The 22,237-nt window shown below is 34.0% G+C and overlaps 2 protein-coding genes across 2 annotated transcripts; both read left to right on the top strand.

The window, feature by feature from the left end:
- The first annotated feature begins 3,111 nt into the window (after positions 1 to 3,111).
- On the top strand, positions 3,112 to 6,261 carry LOC129297599 (receptor-like protein 7). Its single transcript, XM_054935925.1, has 3 exons — positions 3,112 to 5,095; positions 5,185 to 5,377; positions 5,466 to 6,261. Exons 1-3 carry the CDS (start codon positions 3,112 to 3,114, stop codon positions 6,259 to 6,261), a joined length of 2,973 nt encoding a protein of 990 aa, XP_054791900.1.
- An 11,242-nt stretch (positions 6,262 to 17,503) lies between these two features.
- Positions 17,504 to 21,158, top strand: LOC129297598 (receptor-like protein 7). The gene is given in 4 exon segments (XM_054935924.1): positions 17,504 to 18,600; positions 18,603 to 19,484; positions 19,487 to 19,579; positions 19,582 to 21,158. Coding segments are annotated over 4 exon segments (3,249 nt in total). The 5' UTR covers positions 17,504 to 17,708; the 3' UTR covers positions 20,964 to 21,158.
- Positions 21,159 to 22,237: the final 1,079 nt, after the last annotated feature.

Below are 22,237 nucleotides of genomic sequence, written 5' to 3'. Positions count from 1 at the left end.
GCGTCAATATTAGAATCAGACTCTAGCTGACTTTTTATTGTTCTAGTAATTTTTGATTGATGGTTAGTATTTCTACCAATTAACACATTACCGTTAGCTGGTTCCCCCCCCGGGGGAAAAAGCGTATTATAGTCTAAGAAAAGAGGGATGGAGCAATCAAATTAGCAAGTGCAATGTTAAGTGATCAATGTAATAAAAAGTAGCACTAAAGTACCACCACTGGTTTGCTTGCTTTGTAAGACTAACTTCCTTTGATAGTGAGAAGAGAGCCATTAAATTTTCAGCCTATATTAAACAAAGATTTCACAAAGTTAATGTGTATCTTGAGAGAGGAGTGCAAGTGCCCTATACTATTGTTTATTACTTGCCGTCTTTTGGGGCTATAATTGTCAATTTGAATTTCGTTTTGCACAAGACATTGCACTACCAAAAGACCCAAGTCCATAATGCTCTGCTAAAACAATCTCTTTATATAGGCTCATGACATATAACAGAAACTAATGGAATTGAACCTTACAAACAGAACCAGTCTCTTATAATATGATAAATTCAAATTCAAATTTTTATTAAAAAAGTATTTATATTTAGAGCCGACAGTGCCTTGACCAAAAATATCATAGATAATTTTTGTTATTGTTTTTTATTTTTTTGCTATATAGTCAACTGATTGAATCATATTCAAATATTGTTGTGCTTAGTTAAATGTAACTTTTTCAAAGAAATTTTCTGTATTCACATGAATTTTACAACATCCTCAATTATGATATATTTCCATATTTTGGTTATCAGGAACAAAAATTAGAGATTGATCAAAAGAATGCACAGTGAAATTCCCATCTGCTCTCTAATTGCATGGTAATTTCGATAATAACTAGTGCACTACCTGTGCGATGCATGGGAGTTAAGGTGTCACGGCAGGATCAATTATTTTTTAGAGTACGTAATCGTGAACAACTCATCTATCCCATTATATGATTGTTTTTTCCTATAGACAATAACTTGAATACATGTGGAAGTAATTTAACAAAGTGGACTCCAACGCTGATTTTTTTTTTTTTATTGTTTTTGGAAGGAGACAATTAAACTTTACTCCATTAAGGTTAATTAGAATAACTATTGTCGATGACAATAAATTCCAATAGTCAAATACAAATGATATGCAGAAATTTATACATCTAGGGTTTGGAGTCAATAATTCCGAAATAAAGTACGCCCATTAAAAATATTAATTAATGGTCCTCTACTCCTCTTTATAAATCACGTTTGTTTTATGTAACAACAACAACGACTGAAAATAAAGCCTATGGACAAGTATTGTTCAAGTGGTTGTCCAAAACTGAGAAAGATAATTGATAATATATTGTTTAATTTTACATAAATATACTTAAACCTACTTTAGAAAATTTGGTTTTGCTAAACTAGTAAAGTGCATGTGAACAAACAATTGTTTCAAGGGACATTTTTCTCCGTAGCATAAATATATATATATATATTATAGTTTTCCCCTCTCTCTAGGGGAAATTAGAGAAAAACAAAGATTATATATATATATATATATATATTACTTTTATTTCCTAATTAATTTTCTCACATCCATATTTTCTCCCATTACAAACAAAGCCTTTAGTCTCTGAATAATTTGTAAACGGTTAAAGATTATTTATAGGTCTTTGTGTAAATTCTCTTTTGATGAGAAAAGAAGTGAACCAAAATAAATACACAGACAAATCCATATCCCCAATATAATTTCTTCTCTGAAAGGAGATAATGGGACAGTGAACACAACATTTGTGACTCTTAAACCCCAGTCTTAAGCAACCAGCTAAGAGTGAAGCGTGAGAAGAAAAAGGGTGACGTGGTCTCTCGTTCATTGAAAAAGTAGTAATGCACCATTTAACAAGTTTCCTCTTCAAACACGATAACATGAGAACGTGAAAAACAATAGTTGCTCTTCCCATTTTCAATTTCAATCCAAACAAGCTAATTAGGATGCGTGGTGGGTAAGGATTACTTGACTTTTACACCCACATAAAGTCTATTCATTAAAAAACTAATTCCGTTCCCCTTCATTGCTTGTATTTCACTCAGAGACAAATCTTCCTCCTCTAAAGTCTGGTCTTCTTGAAAATCATGTTTAACATTTTTTCCCCTGCCATGTGGACCAATCATATCCGTTTATTGCAGTACACCAAGGGACATGCAAGAAAGTGACTTGCACTTGCCCTGACCTCTACGCTCACTCACCCATAAACCCATATTAATTATTTGTTTCTTTCTATGTTTCGTTGATGTAGCAGATAGAGCTACGCAGGAGCATGCTCCAAGTCTCAGTTAGTCTTTTCCTTATTTGGCTCCTTTTCAAACTGTAGTTTTGCTTCTAGTATTTTTTTTTCCAAAAAACAAATAATTAATATCTTGAAAAGTTAATCAGCGCAATGTAACAATTGATGACGTGTAACAAATACCATAGAGCATGCTTTTTAGTTGTATAAAAAATATATTTTTTTCAGCAAATATATATTAACAGTTGGATGAATGAAAATAGAATAACAAATAATAAAGGAAGGTTTGTGTAATATATATTTTTATTTTACAAGAGGTTTATATGAGTTTGCAAAATAGAGATGATGTTTGTGTAATTAATACATAACAGAAGGGTGGTCAGTGTATTTTACTTAATAATAATAATAATAATAATATAAAGAAACAATTTATGTACTAGAAAAGCCGTGGTATTTGCCCCCTAACAAGTTTTATGGAGACACTCCTGACTAATTTAAGTTAATTAACTAACCATTTTTCTTAAAATGATGAGAGTGTATGAATGAGATTAATTATTTTCCTTTTAATCTTATGTATTTATTTATTCTAAATAATTATTTAATATATATTTGAGTCAAACAGTGGAAACTATGAGTTAAAAAAGAACTAAAACAAATAAAAGAACTCGAAACATCAACATTCCACTAAATAATTCCATTAACGACTTAAGGAGCCAGAGTATAAAACGCTAAAGACTTGAGACAGCGTCTGTCTTTCTTTAATTTCTTCTCTGGTAGCATGAGTTTGAGTGCCTGGAGAACCTTCAGATCCTCACTCCTACATATTTCAATGGGCAATATTCCGTTTGTTTCGTGGCTTCCACTCATATTCTTCCATTGGTTAATTCTGCGGGTGCACGTCTCTGTGGTACGTGGCCAATGTGTTGATGGTGAACGAACGTTGCTCCTTCAACTGAGGAATGACCTTAGTTATCAGGATTCTCGGACTCTGACATCCTGGAATCAACATCCTCGTTGCTGCGAGTGGGCAGGTATATCCTGTGACAGCAATGGCCATGTTGTTGGTCTTGACTTGAGTGAGCAGGACATCGCCGGTGAGATTAGCAGTTTATTCAATCTGGAATATTTGCAGGATTTGAATTTGGCATATAACAAATTCGATTCTGCTTTTCCATCTGGATTCCACAAGCTCAAAAGCTTGATATATTTAAATTTGTCTGACGCTGCATTCAGGGGGCAGATTCCAATCGGGATTTCTCACTTGACAAAGTTAGTCACTCTTGATCTCTCTTGTTTTTACTGTGATCCGAGACTAGAAATTCCAAGTCTTCAAGACCTTGTACAAAATCTCACAAGTTTGAAGAAACTGTATCTGGATGGTGTAGATTTATCAGCACAAGGACACAAATGGTCGAATGTTGTGTCGTCACTTTTGGGCCTGCAAGAATTGAGCATGCAGGTGTGTGGGCTCTCAGGTCCTATGGATTCTTTGGCAAAGCTTGTGCATCTCTCGGTGATTAGTCTTGACCGCAATGATTTGTCGTCTTCAGTTCCAGAAGCCTTTGCCAACTTTGAAAACCTAACAACCCTGAGCCTTTCTTCTTGCAGCTTGAGAGGAATGTTTCCAAAGAAGATCTTTCAACTAAGAAAGCTGTCCTTTGTTCACATATCAGATAATGAAGATCTTCATGGTTCATTCCCAGACTTTCCATTGAATGGTTCTCTCAGGCGCTTGACAATGACAGGGACAAATTTTTTTGGATCCATACCAAATTCTATAAGTAATTTGAGGCAGTTGTCTGTGTTACATCTTTCTTCATGCCATTTCAATGGAACACTCCCCATCTCTATGTCTGAGTTCACCCAACTTGTTGAACTAGATTTGTCAGATAATAGATTTACGGGCTCGATTCCGTCACTAAATAAGTGCAAGAAACTTGTTCATGCAATATTCTCGAGTAACAGCTTCGCTGGTCCATTACCATCCACTCACTTTGAAGGCCTTGTGAATCTAGTTGAAATCGATTTAACAAATAATTCCATCAATGGACGGTTCCCTTCATCCATATTTGTGCTTCCATCTGTGCAAGTCATACGAGTTTCACACAACCGATTTGATGGCCAGCTGGATGGATTTACTTCCTCCTCAATAATAGACACACTTGACTTGAGAAACAATGATTTTGAAGGACCCATTCCTCAATCTTTGTTTCAACTTGAACGACTCCATGAACTCCTACTGTCATTCAACAGGTTCAGTGGCAGAGTAGACCTCAATATGATTAGAAAGCTGGGTAACCTTGCTTTACTTGAACTTTCATACAACAGCTTATCGGTAATTGATTCAAATATTACCTTCCCACCTTTCCCTTATCTAATCAGATTAGCTTTGGCTTCTTGCCAGTTGACCTCATTTCCAGAATTTTTGAAAAATCAATCAACATTAGAGGTTCTTGACATATCAAGTAACTATCTCGTTGGCACAATTCCCCGTTGGCTTTCGAATAACATTGATCTTAGCACTTTAAACCTCTCAAATAACCATTTGACTGATTGTGAAGAGCCTGTGCTGAATAACATGTCCATTGCTAGACTTGATCTTCATTCTAATTATCTCCGAGGATCATTTTCAATTTTTCCAGAGACTCTACACTTCTTAGATGGTTCCAATAACAAGTTCAGCTCTTTTATTCCACCACACGTTGGCAATTTTTCACAACTACTCTATTTTTCGCTTTCAAGCAATAATTTTCATGGGAATGTCCCAAAATCTTTATGCAATGTTCCATACCTTCAAATTCTTGACCTCTCTAGTAATTATTTAACTGGCACAATTCCTAAATGCTTGATTGCAAAGAATGGAACTCTTTCCGTACTAAGTTTAAGGGGGAACAACTAACAGGCATCATTGAGTCATTTCCTGGCTCGTGTGACTTGAGAACTCTAGATTTGAATGGGAATTTCCTACAAGGAAAGCTGCCAAAATGTCTAAGTAATTGTGCCATGCTAGAGATCTTAGACGTTGGGAGCAACAAGATTAACGATGAGTTCCCATGCTGGTTGAAGAGCATACCCACTTTGCATGTTGTTCTGCGGTCCAACAGATTTCATGGCTCCCTTGAATGTCCAGGAACCCAAATAGCTTGGCCTCACCTTCAGATTGTTGACTTAGCACACTAACAGTTTTAGCGGCAAAATTCCACCTGCATTCTTGATAGCATTGAAGGTAATGCCAGGTGGAGAAAATGACGGGAAACTGTTGAAGACGGATCCACTTCAATTTGAACTCGATGAGGATTATATTGATCATTATTACCGAGATGAAGTGAACGTCACGAGCAAAAATCTAGAGATGGAGTTGGTAAAGATCCAAAATATCTTTACCTCCATTGATCTCTCAAGCAACAAATTTGAAGGGCCAATACCAGTAGTGCTTGGACAGTTAAGGGCATTGTACATACTTAACTTGTCCCGCAACGCTTTGTCAGGCAAAATGCCATCATCTTTCGGAACTCTTAAACTGCTTGAGTCATTGGACCTATCAAACAATTCTTTGTCAGGGGAAATTCCAAAGCAGATGGCAAATCTGTCTTTCCTTGCATTCTTGAACCTCTCATATAATCATCTAACGGGGAGAATCCCAGCAAGTACTCAGATTCAATCATTCGAAGCATCTTCGTTCATAGGTAATGACGGATTATGCGGACCTCCATTGACCCCAAATTGCAGCAGCGATGAAAGACCAGGGGTTTCTCAATCACCAATCAAGAAGTCCCACTCTGAGAGTTCAATTGATTGGAATTTCATAAGCGCTGAATTGGGATTTGTTTTTGGGATTGTGATTGTTCTTTTGCCGCTAGCTTTTGGAAGGCCTGGAGAATATGGTACTGGCAACACGTGGATGACTTGCTTTATACGATCTTCCCGCAGCTGGATTTTGTGTACGAATGCCGTGGAGGGACAAATTACAGAACCCTAAGGTGGATGTCTCATTAATCCTCATTTGTGGCTTACTCTCATCATCTCCTAATATCATGCTACTTTGTAGAATATATAAGGCCAGCAATAACAAGTTATGATACTAATTCTATGCTTGGTAAGTGGAAAGGTATATTTAAAAAAATAATAATAATAAGAGTGCACCTATTTTATTTTTTAGATACATTTTTCATTTTTTTTCATTAAGAAATATTTTTCTATTTACTAAATATGTAGTAAATGGTGTCTAGTATGTCGTTTCCGTTGTTTAATCAATGTTGTTTTATTTAGTGTCCGTTCAATTTCAGAATAAGTAGTCTGCTGATGAAATTGAATGCACATGTGTGTCTGGAAATATGTAGCATCATTCATACGGTACATACAATGTGACTTTATCAGTGGAGCTCAGATTCTAAATTGATCCTGATCACAAATATTTAAAAGATGTTGAATAGTGTAGCGCATCTCTCCTATACCAAAGATGACTTGTTTTGCCCAATCTATCTCCAATCCAAATAAATCTTCTTGGTTAATATGGAGGGCTAGAATAACAGGCAAATCCATAGTTAGAATGACGTGCTAGCTGTTCTGTTAGCTTAAAGCACTTATGCACTCTCATTCCGTTGCCTTGGTTTTGTTCATATGGTAGTCTTTCTTGGCCGCAATGAAATTTCCCTTTTTGCCAAAAAAAAAAATTACATGGTAAACTTAATTCTATGAGTAGGACTAGAAATTCAAAAAAGAATAAATGGCTGAAATTAACAATAAAATTAGAAAGCGCAGGGTTAAATCAAAGTGACAAAATGAGACGGTTAAAGAGTTGTATGAGTCCAACGCTGTAGGCGTGGCAACAAAATAAACTTCGAGGAGGAGGTATTTTGTGCATTTCATTTTTAGCAGTGGCCAAAAATTTTTGCTTAGGAAATCAACTCAAGCTCCCTGAGCAGAATGGATCCCCCCTTTTTTTTTTTTTTGGCCAGTTGACCGCTGCAACTAATTTTGGATTTTTTTTCAAATATGCTTTTTAAAAAATAATGTTTAACTTTGGATGCACGGTTCAGGTCACCAAAAAAAGGATATTTAAGAACCTTTTAGAAATATTATTTATAATTAAGAATCCTAAAATTATTTTTTTTAAAAAAAAGGTCCTCGGTTGGATGTTTTTTGGGATTGAATTTGTTAGTACTTTTACATCTTTTTTTTTTTGATAAAATAGTACTTTTACATTTTCAATAGTTATTTTCAGTATTTTCAGCACTCAATTTTTATAATAGTCACTTTAAACGTTTTCGATACCCATCCCTCATGATTTCGACACTGAAAAGAATTAAAAATAAGTATTTTTGAATATTGAAAATATAAAAGACAAACATTGAAAACACTCAAGATGACCACCAAAAAATTGAGTATTAAAAATGTGAAATATGAAGACTAAAAATATGAAAGATGAGTACAGAAAAAGTTAACTCGAAAAATTTTTAATTCTAGTGAAATACTAGGATCCTTTTAAAAAAATTAAAATTTTAAAATTCTTAACTGTAATTAATATTTGTAGAGAATCCTTAAATATTATTCTAAAAGAAACTAGTGGTGGTCGGCCCCATGTGAATACATTACTAGTGTTGACTTGGTACCATTTTGTGCTGGCTATGTTGTGCCAGGCTTTGCTAGGCCACTAGTTGGTCCACAAAGAATTTAAAAATATAAAAGTAAAAATAATTAATATTTTTCTAGTCATCAATCAATGAACTTTTCACCCTTTTGGGAAACCTCAATCAATAAAAATGAAGTGTTTGACTTTGGACATAGCCAGTTGGGGGGGACAAAAGTAGGTGGCTCTGACACCAACTTTGCTCTTGAAGACCAGCATGGCTTTCAGTATACTTGAATTTCAAATATAGTGTATTGAGTTTTGCCTTCATTGCTTGTATCTCACTTCGTACACTAGTCTTCTTTTTGTTTTCTTCGCTGATTTTTGCTGTGTCAGGTGCCGTATTTCACTGCCTGGACTAGTCAACTTCTTCATCTTCCAAACTTTAATCTCAAGCCATGAAAGTAAAGGGTGATCTGTTTAGTTCATGAAGAAATAGGTGTGTAGAAGACTATTGGTGTGACGTTAGCTATATATGTACATGTTAAGTTTGAAGGAGACTATAACGGTTGTTTACGCTGCCCATCGAGACCGACATGACTTCTAATACTTTTGAAGTTCACATATGTGGTTTTTTGCAGTCCTTGCTTCCATCTCAGTACATAGACTCTGAATACTTTTGTCGTCTTTATTGATTTCTCCTGTTCCAAATATTAAGTTCCCCCTTAATTTGTGGCGTGTCCCCGGGGAACTGCCAAAAATGGATGAGATTGGGCACACATGAAACAAAAAAAAAAATGTAAAGGATCTCAATTTGGTGTGCTTAGAAGTGCTTCATATGTGTGCATTTTTAATTATTCTCAGTTGATATGTTATATACATGTTATTTTTCATCTTTTACATATCTTTGCCTCTTTAATATTAAAGAAAAAGTACATTATGAGCTTCTCTAAAGAAATGCATATATATGAGTCATGATTTTAAGGTCAAACAGCTTCCATGGCCCCTCTTGAATGCCCGCAAAATATTGGAAATTGGGAGACTCTCCAAATTGTTGATCTAGCCTCCAATCATTTCAACGGCACAATACCAAGATCACTCCTACAAAGCTGAGGAGCTCTTATACTTGGTGGTGAAGTTAGTTCAAAATTTGGGCTTTTGCTTTTTGACATTTTTTATCATATTAGTCTTATGGATTGTTTTAGTGCATTGCACTCTATTGTGAATAAAAATATAGCACCTAGATTAGATAGACTTGTAAGAGCAAAAACACCTATTGTAGTCAACCACTTATTCTATGATTTCTATGCCGAAGATTTAGGAGGTAGAAGTTATCAGGATTCAATAACAATTGTCAACAAAGGGAGAGAAATGAAATTTGTGAAGATTCTTATTGCCTTCACTTCATTGGATTTCTCATCTAACCATTTTGAAAGGCCAATACTAGAAGAGCTTATGAGTTTCAAAGCATTCCATGGTCTTAACTTGTCACAAAATGCTTTCTCAAGCCATATCTCTTCATCCATAGGAAATCTAAAACAGCTTGAGTCATTGGACTAGTCAATGAACTCTTTTAGTGAAAATATTCCAACAAAGCTTGCAAGTTTGTCTTTCCTTGTAGTTCTAAACTATTTTTTTTTCAATCATTTGATGGGATTAATCTCAATTGGCACTCAAATCCAGTCATTTGAAGTGGATTCATTTGAAGAAAATAAAAGACTATGTGGACCACCATTGACACATAATTGCAATTTTGGTACAATTTTTGGATTACCATCACATTCTAAAAGTTTCATTGATTGGAATTTTTTGAGTGTTGAATTGGGATTTACTTTTGGCCTTAGAATTGTAATCTTGCCCCCTTTTTTTTGGAGACAATGGAGGCTACAGTACTTCAATTGTGTGAACTACATGCTTTGGAAGATGATACCTCAGCTTGATTTTGTGTATGAACACCATGGAAGGAAAACTTACAGACCTTTGAAGTGGAAGCCTTTCTGAATTAAATTAAAATAAAAGAATGCTAGTATGTATTTCCACTTGCCTTGAACCTTTTGACTCAATGACACCTCATTTCCCTATGAAAGAAGGAGCTTGAAGGTTCTATATCATACGTAATTAAGATTTAGAAATGTGTGTGTTACTTTTCCCTTCAAGGAAAGGAGTAGGTGTGTAGTTGTGTGGGGATATTTGTATTTGATCCAAAATCAAGCATATATGTATTCTTTCTTTTCTTTTTTTGGGAATGTTTCTTCATCTTTCTTTGTGTTTGATGTGTACAATATCATAATATTGCTAGCTAGCTTCCTCGACCTTGGCAAGAAGTCATGACTTCTAAAATAAGAACTAAAAAAAAAAAAAAACCATGGCTTTTCCTTCTCTTGCTGTTCAATAACCTTCCTCTTCTCTTAAAGTTTTAGACAACTTAAGTTACGGGTAAGCAATAGCTTAGATTGATTTGGTTTGGCTTTCTAAACACGAAGAGTGCCAAATTACAAAGCGGCAATAAAATTGTTGATATTCTATATTTTGAAATATTGTTAATATTCTTCTCAAATTTAATTAACTTGGAAGAAAGCTTTCAACGAAATTGTGCCTATCTATAATTGTCTCTGTGTGTGTGTGGTGTGTGTGTGTGTGTGTGTGGGGGGGGGGGGGGCCAGCAATTTTATATTGACATCCAAGAAGTCCGAATAATTACTGAAAAACTTATAGCAAGAAATTAAAATCTAAGTCCAAATAATTACTAAATTCTGAAAACTTATAGAAAGAAATTAAAATAAACTAAATTTAGAGTCATAAAAGGAACAAACAGTTAATTAAGATTATAAATAATTAATATTTAAAATTATCATTGTTTTTAAATAATTAAGATTTAACTTAAGTAAAAATTTTGTCTCAAGTCACTAATCTTTCCAAATCTGTTGCTGCGAAAGGAAGCACCTCAAAAAAAAAAAAACCATTGGATTAAATGGAAAAGAATAAATGGTCATGATTTTAATAGGATAATTACTCCGGTTTAGAAACCAGGAGGGGATTTTGACCCTTTTATTTTGGTTGAGTTAGCTTGTAATTTTGGCATACAAGGTACCTGGATTCCACGTCGACTTTGGACAAGATATCTATAATTAATTAAAAGGCTTGTTTGATTTTTATTTTCAAAAAAATGTTTTTTTGAAAAATAAAAAAAATTCAAGTACATGTTTTGAATTTAAATATTTCATAATTGTTTTCTTTTTTTATTTTTAAAACACATTATATTTGACTATTATAAATTAATTTGAGTTATCATAAATTATTATCATAGATCATCACCATTGACCTTTGATGACCATTATTATTGAACTTTTTTTAACTCAAATATTTTAATTTGTTTTGAGAAAAAATTTTTAAAATTTCATTACAAAATAATTTTTAAAAATAAAAAATGAGAATAAAATCAGACAAGCCATTAGATTTTTGTTACCTTCACTTCTTTAGATTTCCCATCCAACCATATTGATGGTTAAATAGTCAATACTATATTAAGATCCTTGAACTTCAATGCTCTTAACTTACCACAAATGCTTTTTTCAAGCCGTGAAGTTGCTTTTACTTTTTCGAAGTTCCTTATAGATCAATTGCTTGATGCTCTTGCTTTAAATGCCGATAGTATAAATCACAATTCATGGTGAAATATTTTTATTCTTTTACTTTTCCCACATGCTTAAAAAGACTTGCACAACTGTATTTTGTTTTTCTATTTCTTCACATATTTTAATAGGGTTTAAATGTTAAAGTGAGTCTAAATTTTCACAAGACTAAATTTAATATATCCGTACGTCATCCTGGAAAAAAATAATTTTTTTTGAATTAAAAGGCCACAGTTAAACTATGCTAATTGACAAGCTGATTCTTATCAACATACAAAAAATTACAACAATCAAATCATGGGGTAACAAAAATAAGAACATATAAATTGTTGGTAGGGGTTTGATGAGATAATCAATCTGCACATGCTTGATGAGATAATCAATCTGCATATTTATTTGTCTTCTTGAAAACATGATCAAACATGATTATCCAGTCTTAAATGATAAGGTCTCTGATTTTATTAATAGTTTTGAAAAGTGGGTGATTCTAACAAATAATTAAAAAAATAATTAATTTTAATTCACTTGATTCTAAATTTTGCGTCACTTGAGAGGTGTTTTGTTTTCTTTCAACGTTCAATTCATTCCTCATTGAAGATGGTCATTTTGTCTTTTCTAACTTTCTTAAATATATCACTACTTGTTGGTAATCATTTTTAAAAAGTGATGTAAACATGTAAAATATGTGAAAAAATAATTCATACTTAAAATATATGTACAAATTTTATTGAATAGAAAGCTATTTTTGGACATTTTGATCTAAGTATAAATTCCATAATTAAAATATTCAATTTGAATGTTTTAATTTAAGATACGTATAACTGATATTACTAATTCGTTCCAATGTGAATAACATTGGACCTTGGATAAAAAGTACTATATTTGATCTAAAATATAAGCATTTTTTTAACAAATTTTGGTCCAATTAAAAAACTTAATATTTGTAAAAAAAATCATTTTACCCCGTATATTCATTAATTTAAATTCTTGTATTTGTGAATTTATGACATTTTTTACTTATTATAAATCAAAACTAAAAATAAAAAAGAAAATAATATATAATTTTTATGGAAATAAAAATTTTATTAATACATAGATTATTATTAAAAGGTATTTATATTTTATATTGAGACTGAGTACTTTCTCATTTTTAGCCAAAATATTGAAATTCAAAATCTGGCTATTTGATTTTGACCCAACACCTTTTTAGACTGTTGAAAATATCCTGGCAAAAAGCTTATTTCGAATTTTGGAAACACCAACAGGAGATTGAGCATTGCATCTGAAAATGAAAACGATATTAGATTTTCTTTTCTTTCCTTTTCTTCTGAGTATAAATGCTATTTTTTTTCTTATTACTCACATATATTTTTTATTAGAAATAATTTCATTTAAAACGCAATCGAGCCAAATATAGACACTTTTTTTTTTAACAAAAATTCGAACATTATCATATTATAAACAACTAGCTACCGGCAACACCCCATCCCAGTTAATGTTCAAAAGCTTAACTAGTACTGTACGACCGAGCGTTTCCCATGCCCACCAGTCACCACAACGAAACGTCAGACATCACTCTTCTCCCGCAAAACTCAATTTTGTCAACTGCATTAACTGTTTGCACCTAAAACGGTTAAACCCTTCAATCTCCCCCCCCCCACCCCCTAAAACCCCACAGAAATATAAAAATCATCAAATCACATCATTTGCGGCAAGTTTTTTTAACAAAAAAGAAAAACTTTTCAACGTTGCAAATTTTTAAGTGACCTCCCTCAATGGTTTTTTGCCTGTTTGACGAAGCACGTTAATAACAGCAGAAAAGTTCGGTCTAGTATTGTCACTACTATTACGCCTATGATTTCTTTTCTTAAAAAAAAAAAAAGTAGGTTAAAACTTGCTTTATGCTAAATGGATCATGCCTAATTTATGGATGCCAACCGTTCAAACTGTTGAACAGTCTAAAATTTTGGTAGTGTCCCATTTCAGAAGCTGCCCGTAAGTCTTCGGAAAATGACAAGGCCGACGTTGAAACGCGTATAAGGCAATAATTTGCAAGCAACTTGACGCCTTCTGCTTTTGTTTTTCTCTATCCAACGGAGTGATGAACATGGTTTTGCTCTGACCGCGCTTCACATCAGGCTCTCAGTGTTTGACCATTCCGTTCTCTTCCCAATTACCCATCTCTCTCTATCTCTCCCCGCATTTCTTTTGCAACACTTGAACCACCTTCTTTCAGCGTTGTGAGTCGAACACTGAAGCACGGACCTGATACTCCCTGGAAGGAAAACTTACAGACCTTTGAAGTGGAAGCCTTTCTGAATTAAATTAAAGTAAAAGAATGCTAGTATATATTTCCACTTGCCTTGAACCTTTTGACTCAATGACACCTCACTTCCCTATGAAAGAAGGAGCTTGAAGGTTCTATATCATACGTAATTAAGATTTAAGAAATGTGTGTGTTACTTTTCCCTTCAAGGAAAGGACTAAGTGTGTAGTTGTGTGTGGATATTTGTATTTGATCCAAAATCAAGCATATATGTACTCTTTCTTTTCTTTTTTTGGGAATGTTTCTTCATCTTTCTTTTGTGTTTGATGTCTAAAATATCATAATATTGCTAGCTAGCTTCCTCGACCTTGGCAAGAAGCCATGACTTCTAAAATAAGAATTAAAAAAAAAAACCATGGCTTTTCCTTCTCTTGCTGTTCAATAACCTTCCTCTTCTCTTGAAGTTTTAGACAACTTAAGTTACGGGTAAGCAATAGCTTAGATTGATTTGGTTTGGCTTTCCAAACACGAAGAGTGCCAAATTACAAAGCGGCAATAAAATTGTTAATATTCTATATTTTGAAATATTGTTATATTCTTCTCAAATTTAATTAACTTGGAAGAAAGCTTTCAACGAAATTGTTTAGTATGCCATTGTGCCTATCTATAATTGTCTCTGTGTGTGTGTGTGTAGCCAGCAATTTTATATTGATATCCAAGAAGTCCAAATAATTACTGAAAACTTATAGCAAGAAATTAAAATCTAAGTCCAAATAATTACTAAATTCTGAAAACTTATAGAAAGAAATTAAAATAAACTAAATTTAGAGTCATAAAAGGAACAAAAAGTTAATTAAGATTATAAATAATTAATATTTAAAATTATCATTGTTTTTAAATAATTAAGATTTAACTTAAGTAAAAATTTTGTCTCAAGTCACTAATCTTTCCAAATCTGTTGCTGCGAAAGGAAGCACCTCAAAAAAAAAAAAAAAACCATTGGATTAAATGGAAAAGAATAAATGATCATGATTTTTATAGGATAATTACTCCGGTTTAGAAACCAGGAGGTGATTTTGACCCTTTTATTTTGGTTGAGTTAGCTTGTAATTTTGGCATACAAGGTACCTGGATTCCACGTCGACTTTGGACAAGATATCTATAATTAATTAAAAGGCTTGCTTGATTTTTATTTTCAAAAAATGTTTTTTTGAAAAATAAAAAAAATTCAAGTAAATGTTTTGAATTTAAATATTTCATAATTGTTTTCTTTTTTATTTTTAAAACACATTATATTTGACTATTATAAATTAATTTGAGTTATCATAAATTATTATCATAGACCATCACCATTAACCTTTGATGACCATTATTATTGAACTTTTTTTAACTCAAATATTTTAATTTGTTTTGAGAAACAATTTTTAAAATTTCATTTATAAAATAATTTTAAAAAATAAAAAATGAGAATAAAATCAGACAAGCCATTAGATTTTTGTTACCTTCACTTCTTTAGATTTCCCATCCAACCATATTGATGGTTAAATAGTCAATACTATATTAAGATCCTTGAACTTCAATGCTCTTAACTTACCACAAATGCTTTTTCAAGCCGTGAAGTTGCTTTTACTTTTTCGAAGTTCCTTATAGATCAATTGCTTGATGCTCTTGCTTTAAATGCCTATAGTATAAATCACAATTCATGGTGAAATATTTTTATTCTTTTACTTTTCCCACATGCTTAAAAAGACTTGCACAACTGTATTTTTGTTTTTCTATTTCTTCACATATTTTAATAGGGTTTAAATGTTAAAGTGAGTCTAAATTTTCACAAGACTAAATTTAATATATGCGTACGTCATCCTGGAAAAAAATAATTTTTTTTGAATTAAAAGGCTACAATTAAACCATGCTAATTGACAAGCTGATTCTTATCAACATACAAAATTACAACAATCAAATCATGGGGTAACAAAAATAAGAACATATAAATTGTCGGTAGGGGCTTGATGAGATAATCAATCTGCACATGCTTGATGAGATAATCAATTCGCATATTTATTTGTCTTCTTGAAAACATGATTGTTCAATCTTATATGATAAGGTCTCTGATTTTGTTGATAGTTTTGAAAAGTGGGTGATTCTAACAAATAATTAAAAAATTAATTAATTTTAATTCACTTGATTCTAAATTTTGCGTCACTTGAGAGGTGTTTTGTTTTCTTTCAACGTTCAATTCATTCCTCGTTGAAGATGTTCATTTTGTCTTTTCTAACTTTCTTAAATATATCACTACTTGTTGGTAATCATTTTTAAAAAGTGATGTAAACATGTAAAATATGTGAAAAAATAATTCATACTTAAAATATATGTACAAATTTTATTGAATAGAAAGCTATTTTTGGACATTTTGATCTAAGTATAAATTCCATAATTAAAATATTCAATTTGAATGTTTTAATTTAAGATACGTATAACTGATATTACTAATTCGTTCCAATGTGAATAACATTGGACCTTGGATAAAAAGTACTATATTTGATCTAAAATATAAGCATTTTTTTAACAAATTTTGGTCCAATTAAAAAACTTAATATTTGTAAAAAAAATCATTTTGCCCCTTATATTCATTAATTTAAATTCTTGTATTTGTGAATTTATGATATTTTTTACTTACTATAAATTGAAACTAAAAATAAAAAAGAAAATAATATATAATTTTATGGAAATAAAATTTTTATTAATACATAGATTATTATTAAAAGATATTTATATTTTATATTGAGACTGAGTACTTTCTCATTTTTAGCCAAAATATTGAAATTCAAAATCTGGCTATTTGATTTTGACCCAATACCTTTTTAGACTGTTGAAAATATCCTGGCAAAAAGCTTATTTCGAATTTTGAAAACACCAACAGGAGATTGAGCGTTGCATCTGAAAATGAAAACGATATTAGATTTTCTTTTCTTTCCTTTTCTTCTGAGTATAAATGCTATTTTTTTCTTATTACTCACATATATTTTTTATTAGAAATAATTTCATTTAAAACGCAATCGAGCCAAATATAGACACTTTTTTTTTTTAACAAAAATTCGAACATTATCATATTATAAACAACTAGCTACCCGCAACACCCCATCCCAGTTAATGATCAAAAGGTTAACTAGTACTGTACGACTGAGCGTTTCCCATGCCTACCGGTCACCGCAACGAAACGTCACACATCACTCTTCTCCCGCAAAACTCAATTTTGTCAACTGCATTAACTGTTTGCACCCAAAACGGTTAAACCCTTCTATCTTCCCCCCCCCCCTTTAAAACCCACAGAAATATAAAAATCATCAAATCACATCATTTGCGGCAAGTTTTTTTAACAAAAAAGAAAAAACTTTTCAACGTTGCAAATTTTTTAAGTGCTCTCCCTCAATGGTTTTTTGCCTGTTTGACGAAGCACGTTAATAACAGCAGAAAAGTTCGGTCTAGTATTATCACTACTATTACGGCTATGATTTTTTTCAAAAAAAAAAAGGGTTAAAACTTGCTTTATGCTAAATGGATCATGCCTAATTTATGGATGCCAACCGTTCAAACTGTTGAACAATCTAAAATTTTGGTAGTGTCCCATTTCAGAAGCTGCCCGTAAGTCTTCAGAAAATGACAAGGCCGACGTTGAAACGCGTATAAGGCAATAATTTGCAAGCAACTTGACGCCTTCTGCTTTTGTTTTTCTCTATCCAACGGAGTCATGAACATGGTTTTGCTCTGACAGCGCTTCACATCAGGCTCTCAGCGTTTGACCATTCCGTTCTCTTCCCAATTATCCCATCTCTCTCTCTCTCTCTCTCTCTGTCTCTCTGCGCATTTCTTTTGCAACACTTGAACCACCTTCTTTCAGCGTTGAGTCGAACACTGAAGCACGGACCTGAGAGGCGTTTTTTCATGGGTCCTGAGATCCCATGAGTCGCTGTTTGATCCATCGTTTAAACTTTGGTCTTTGGTTGTATGGGTGTCCGACATTACACAATTCAATGAGAATTCGTTTAGTTCCGTGGCTTTCCTTCATACTCTGCTTCTTCTGGATGTTGCTCAGTTTCAACATCTATGTGGCATCAAGCCGATGTCTTAGGGACCAGCAATCTCTTCTCCTCCAATTGAAGAACAGCCTCAATTTTAGCAAATCAAGTTCCATCAAACTGGTGTCTTGGGGTGAAAGCCCGTCCTGCTGTGATTGGAGCGGTATCGATTGCGATGAGCAAGGACGTGTTATTGGCCTTGATTTGAGTGCAGAATCGATCTCTGGTGGTTTTGACGGTTCACGCAGCATTTTCAGTCTCCAGTATCTTCAGATGTTAAATTTGGCATCTAACAATTTCGATTCTGTAATTCCGAGCGAGCTCTACAAATTGAAGAACTTGAACTACCTGAATTTGTCATATGCTGGCTTTGTGGGGCAGATACCAAAAGGGATTTCTCAACTGACCGGGTTAGTTGTTCTGGATATCTCGTCCCCTGCATATTATTTGACGGGGAAAGAGCTAAAACTTGAGAATCCGAATTTGAGAATGCTTACTCAGAATCTTACCAGCATTCGAAAATTGTATCTAGATGGTGTAACCATATCAGCTCAGGGACGAGAATGGGGCAATGCTCTGTCATCACTCTCAAGTCTGCAAGAGTTGAGCGTCTCAAACTGCAATCTTTCAGGTCCCATTGATTTTTCCCTATCTAGACTGAAGCTCCTCTCGGTAATTCGCCTTGATGAGAACAATTTGTCAGCCACAGTGCCAGACTTCTTCGGTAATTTTTCAAATCTGACAAGATTGCACCTTAGCTCTTGCGGGTTGAGTGGAGATTTCCGCTAAATGTTTTCCTGGTAAAAAAATTGACCTTCATTGATATATCTTATAATACTGGTCTTAGTGGTTCTTTCCCAAATTTCACATTGAATGGATCTCTCCAGACCTTGATAGTGAGTCACACAAATTTTTCCGGGAGGCTTCCGGATTCTATAAGTAACATGAGGAACCTATCCACGTTAGATCTCTCAAATTCTCAATTTTCTGGACGACTTCCAAGTTCAATCTCAAAACTGACTGAACTCACTTATCTGGACTTGTCATTGAACAGCTTCATAGGTCCAATTCCGTCATTTGCTACTGCCAAGAAACTCACTTACATGGACCTTTCTGATAATTTTCTAAGTGGCGAAATTTCATCATCGGGTGGATTTGAAGGACTGCAAAATCTAGCCAGCATTAAATTGCGTAATAATTCTATCAATGGCAGCATTCCTACCTCTCTTTTTGCTCTCCCATCTCTGCGAATCATTCTGCTTTCCAACAACAAATTCAGTCAATTGGATGAGTTCTTCAATGTGTCTTCATCTGTACTAAACACCCTCGATTTAAGCAGCAATAATTTATCAGGTCCTTTTCCAAAGTCTATCTTCCAACTGAAAGGACTTTCCATTCTCCAACTTTCCTCAAACAAGTTCAGCGGGCCAATGCTGCTAGATGCGATCACAGAGCTCAGAAATTTGACTACACTAGACCTTTCATACAATAATCTGTCAGTTAACATGAATGCGTCTGATTCTAACATGTCTTCGGTTTTCAATATGACCAATCTAAAATTGGCTTATTGCAACCTGGAGACTTTCCCTGATTTCTTGAGACGACAGTCTAGAATAACTATTCTGGACCTTTCAGATAACCGAATTCGAGGTAGGATACCAACTGGATTTGGCAACTTGAAAGTCTCAGTTACCTTAATCTTTCTCACAATTTGTTGACTGATATTGAAAGGCCATTGCAGAATCTTAGTTCCAATTGGAAATGCTTGACCTTCATTACAACAAACTCCAAGGTCCAATTCCCTTTTTCCCAAAAAACGCTTCCTATTTGGATTACTCATCCAATAATTTCAGCTCTATTATCCCGGCTGATATAAGCGATAACCTGGCTTTCACAACTTTCCTGTCTCTATCAAATAATTCTTTTCAAGGCGGCATTCCTAATTTCTGCAATTTTTCAAGTCTTCAAGTGCTTGATCTTTCGTTCAATCACTTTTCTGGTACAATTCCTTCATGTTTAATGGCAATGAGTGACACCCTTGCCATCCTAACTCTGCGGAAAAATAATCTCACAGGAGTCATACCTGACAAGTTTCCAGCTCTGTGTGCTTTAAGGACTCTGGATCTCAATGGAAATCAATTAGATGGACCAATGCCAAAGTCTCTTGAAAATTGCGGGACATTAGAGGTGTTAGACCTGGGAAACAATCTGATTATGGATGGATTTCCATGTTCATTGAAGAATATTTCCACACTTCGGGTCCTGGTCTTGCGAAACAATCGTTTCCATGGTTCCATTGGATGCCCGAACACCAACGATACCTGGCAGACCCTTCAAATTGTTGATTTAGCCTTCAACAATTTTTCTGGCGAACTACCAGGAAAATCCCTCACAACATGGGAAGGAATCATGCCCGATAAAGCACAAACCCTACAATATGAGATCCTTAAATATGGTGATATTTATTATCAGGATAGAGTGATTGTTACCAGCAAAGGTCAACAGATGAAGTGGTTTAAAATTCTTACTGTCTTCACTGCCGTTGACCTCTCATTTAACCATCTTGAAGGACCAATACCAGAAGAGATGATGAATTTTGAAGCACTATGTATTCTGAGCTTGTCCAATAATGCTCTCACTGGCCATATACCATCATCTATTGGGAATTTGAGAAAGCTCGAGTCCTTGGACCTGTCAAACAATTCTTTGAGTGGGAAGATTCCAATACAAATTGCAAGTTTATCTTTCCTTTCATTCTTGAACCTCTCATATAATCATTTGGAGGGGAGAATTCCATCTGGTACTCAGATTCAATCATTTGAAGCAAATTCGTTCGTAGGCAATGACGGGTTATGTGGACCTCCTTTGACCCCAAATTGTGGCGGCGATGAAACACCAGGAATGTCACGATCATCTCACTCTGAGAGTTCAATTGATTGGAATTTCATAAGCGCTGAATTGGGATTTATTTTTGGGATTGGGATTGTTCTTTTGCCTCTAGCTTTCTGGAAGCGAGGGAGAACAAGGTACTGGCAACACGTTGATGACCTGCTCTATAGGATATTCCCACAGTTGGATTTTGTGTATGAACACCGTGGAGGGAAGAATTACAGAACTCTAAGGTGGATGTCTCACTAATCCGCATTTGTGGCGCATTCTCGTCATGTTACAATATTATGCTGCTTCATAGAATATTGAAGGCAAAGTCCAGACTGATGAGAATAGATGCTACGCACAATGACTTTTTTATTAATTAATCGATGTGGCTTTATTTTCTGTCTTTAAGTCTCATGAAAATATGTGGAAATCTAGCATCTTTTAAGTTTTATCTCAGCTATCAGAGTGAGTTTGATTTCCAACATCAAATTCCCAAATGATTGCTAACAAGTACTTTTTTGTGTGGCTAAAATACTCATAGCTTTTCTGAATTATACATCAGTTGTATACAATTTCCTGAACTTTAAAAATATAAAAATAACACCTTAAACTTTAAATTTTGTTCATAACATTTTACCATTAAAAAAACTATAAAATGAAATCTCAAACTATGTTTATAGCTGGTCTCAAGCCCGGGTAAAGGAGGAGGGTTGTGTTAGGCCATCAACAGCTAATATAAAACTTTGTTGAATCTATCATGAATATGGACAATAGACGTTATAATGTTAATGCTAGATCGTTGCCCATAAGTAACGCACTGCATAGCTTAAGTACAGTGATAAGTGAGTTAGAGCTGCTGCATCGGCGTCCGGATATAGTGTTAAATAAGCAAGGGCTACCGCGTCATTCTGGATGCGCGCAGCTAAAGAGGTTAGTCTATGAGAGCAAAATTAGATTTGATACTTGGAATGTTGGGACATTGAATTGTAAATCTGTAGAGGTTGTAGGGGTTATGATTCAAAGAAAAATTAATATCCTTTGCCTGCAAGAAACAAAATGGTGTGGAGAAGAAGCTAAGGATATTCAAGGTTTCAAACTTTGGTATACAGGAAAAGTAAGTGCACGCAATGGAGTAGGCATCATTATGGATAAGGAGTGGAAGAAGAATGTTGTAGAAGTTAGCAGAATTGAAGACAGAATTATTTACTTAAAAATGATAATTGGACGTGAGACTGTTAATATTGTTAGCACTTATGCGCCACAAGTCGGGACAGAAGCCAGTCTTAAGAAATTATTTTGGGAGGATCTAGAAGGGTTGATTCGACACATACCACAGAGTGAAAAGATTTTTATTGGAGGAGACTTTAATGGGCATGTTGGGAGAGAGGCTGGTCAGTATACGAGGGTGCATGGTGGTTTTGATTTTGGAGAGCTAAACAATGAAGGACAAACTCTTCTTAATTTTTCGTTGGCGTATGATTTTAAGATTGCCAACACTTATTTCAAGAAGAGAGATGAGCATCTCATCACTTACA

The sequence above is a fragment of the Prosopis cineraria genome, unplaced genomic scaffold (assembly GCF_029017545.1).
Source record: "Prosopis cineraria cultivar Desert tree isolate PC_DT_omini unplaced genomic scaffold, ASM2901754v1 PC565, whole genome shotgun sequence".
NCBI classification, from domain to species: Eukaryota; Viridiplantae; Streptophyta; class Magnoliopsida; order Fabales; family Fabaceae; genus Prosopis; species Prosopis cineraria.
The sequence above is the reverse complement of the archived record's forward strand: the minus strand, read 5'-3'. Positions and strand labels throughout refer to the sequence as shown.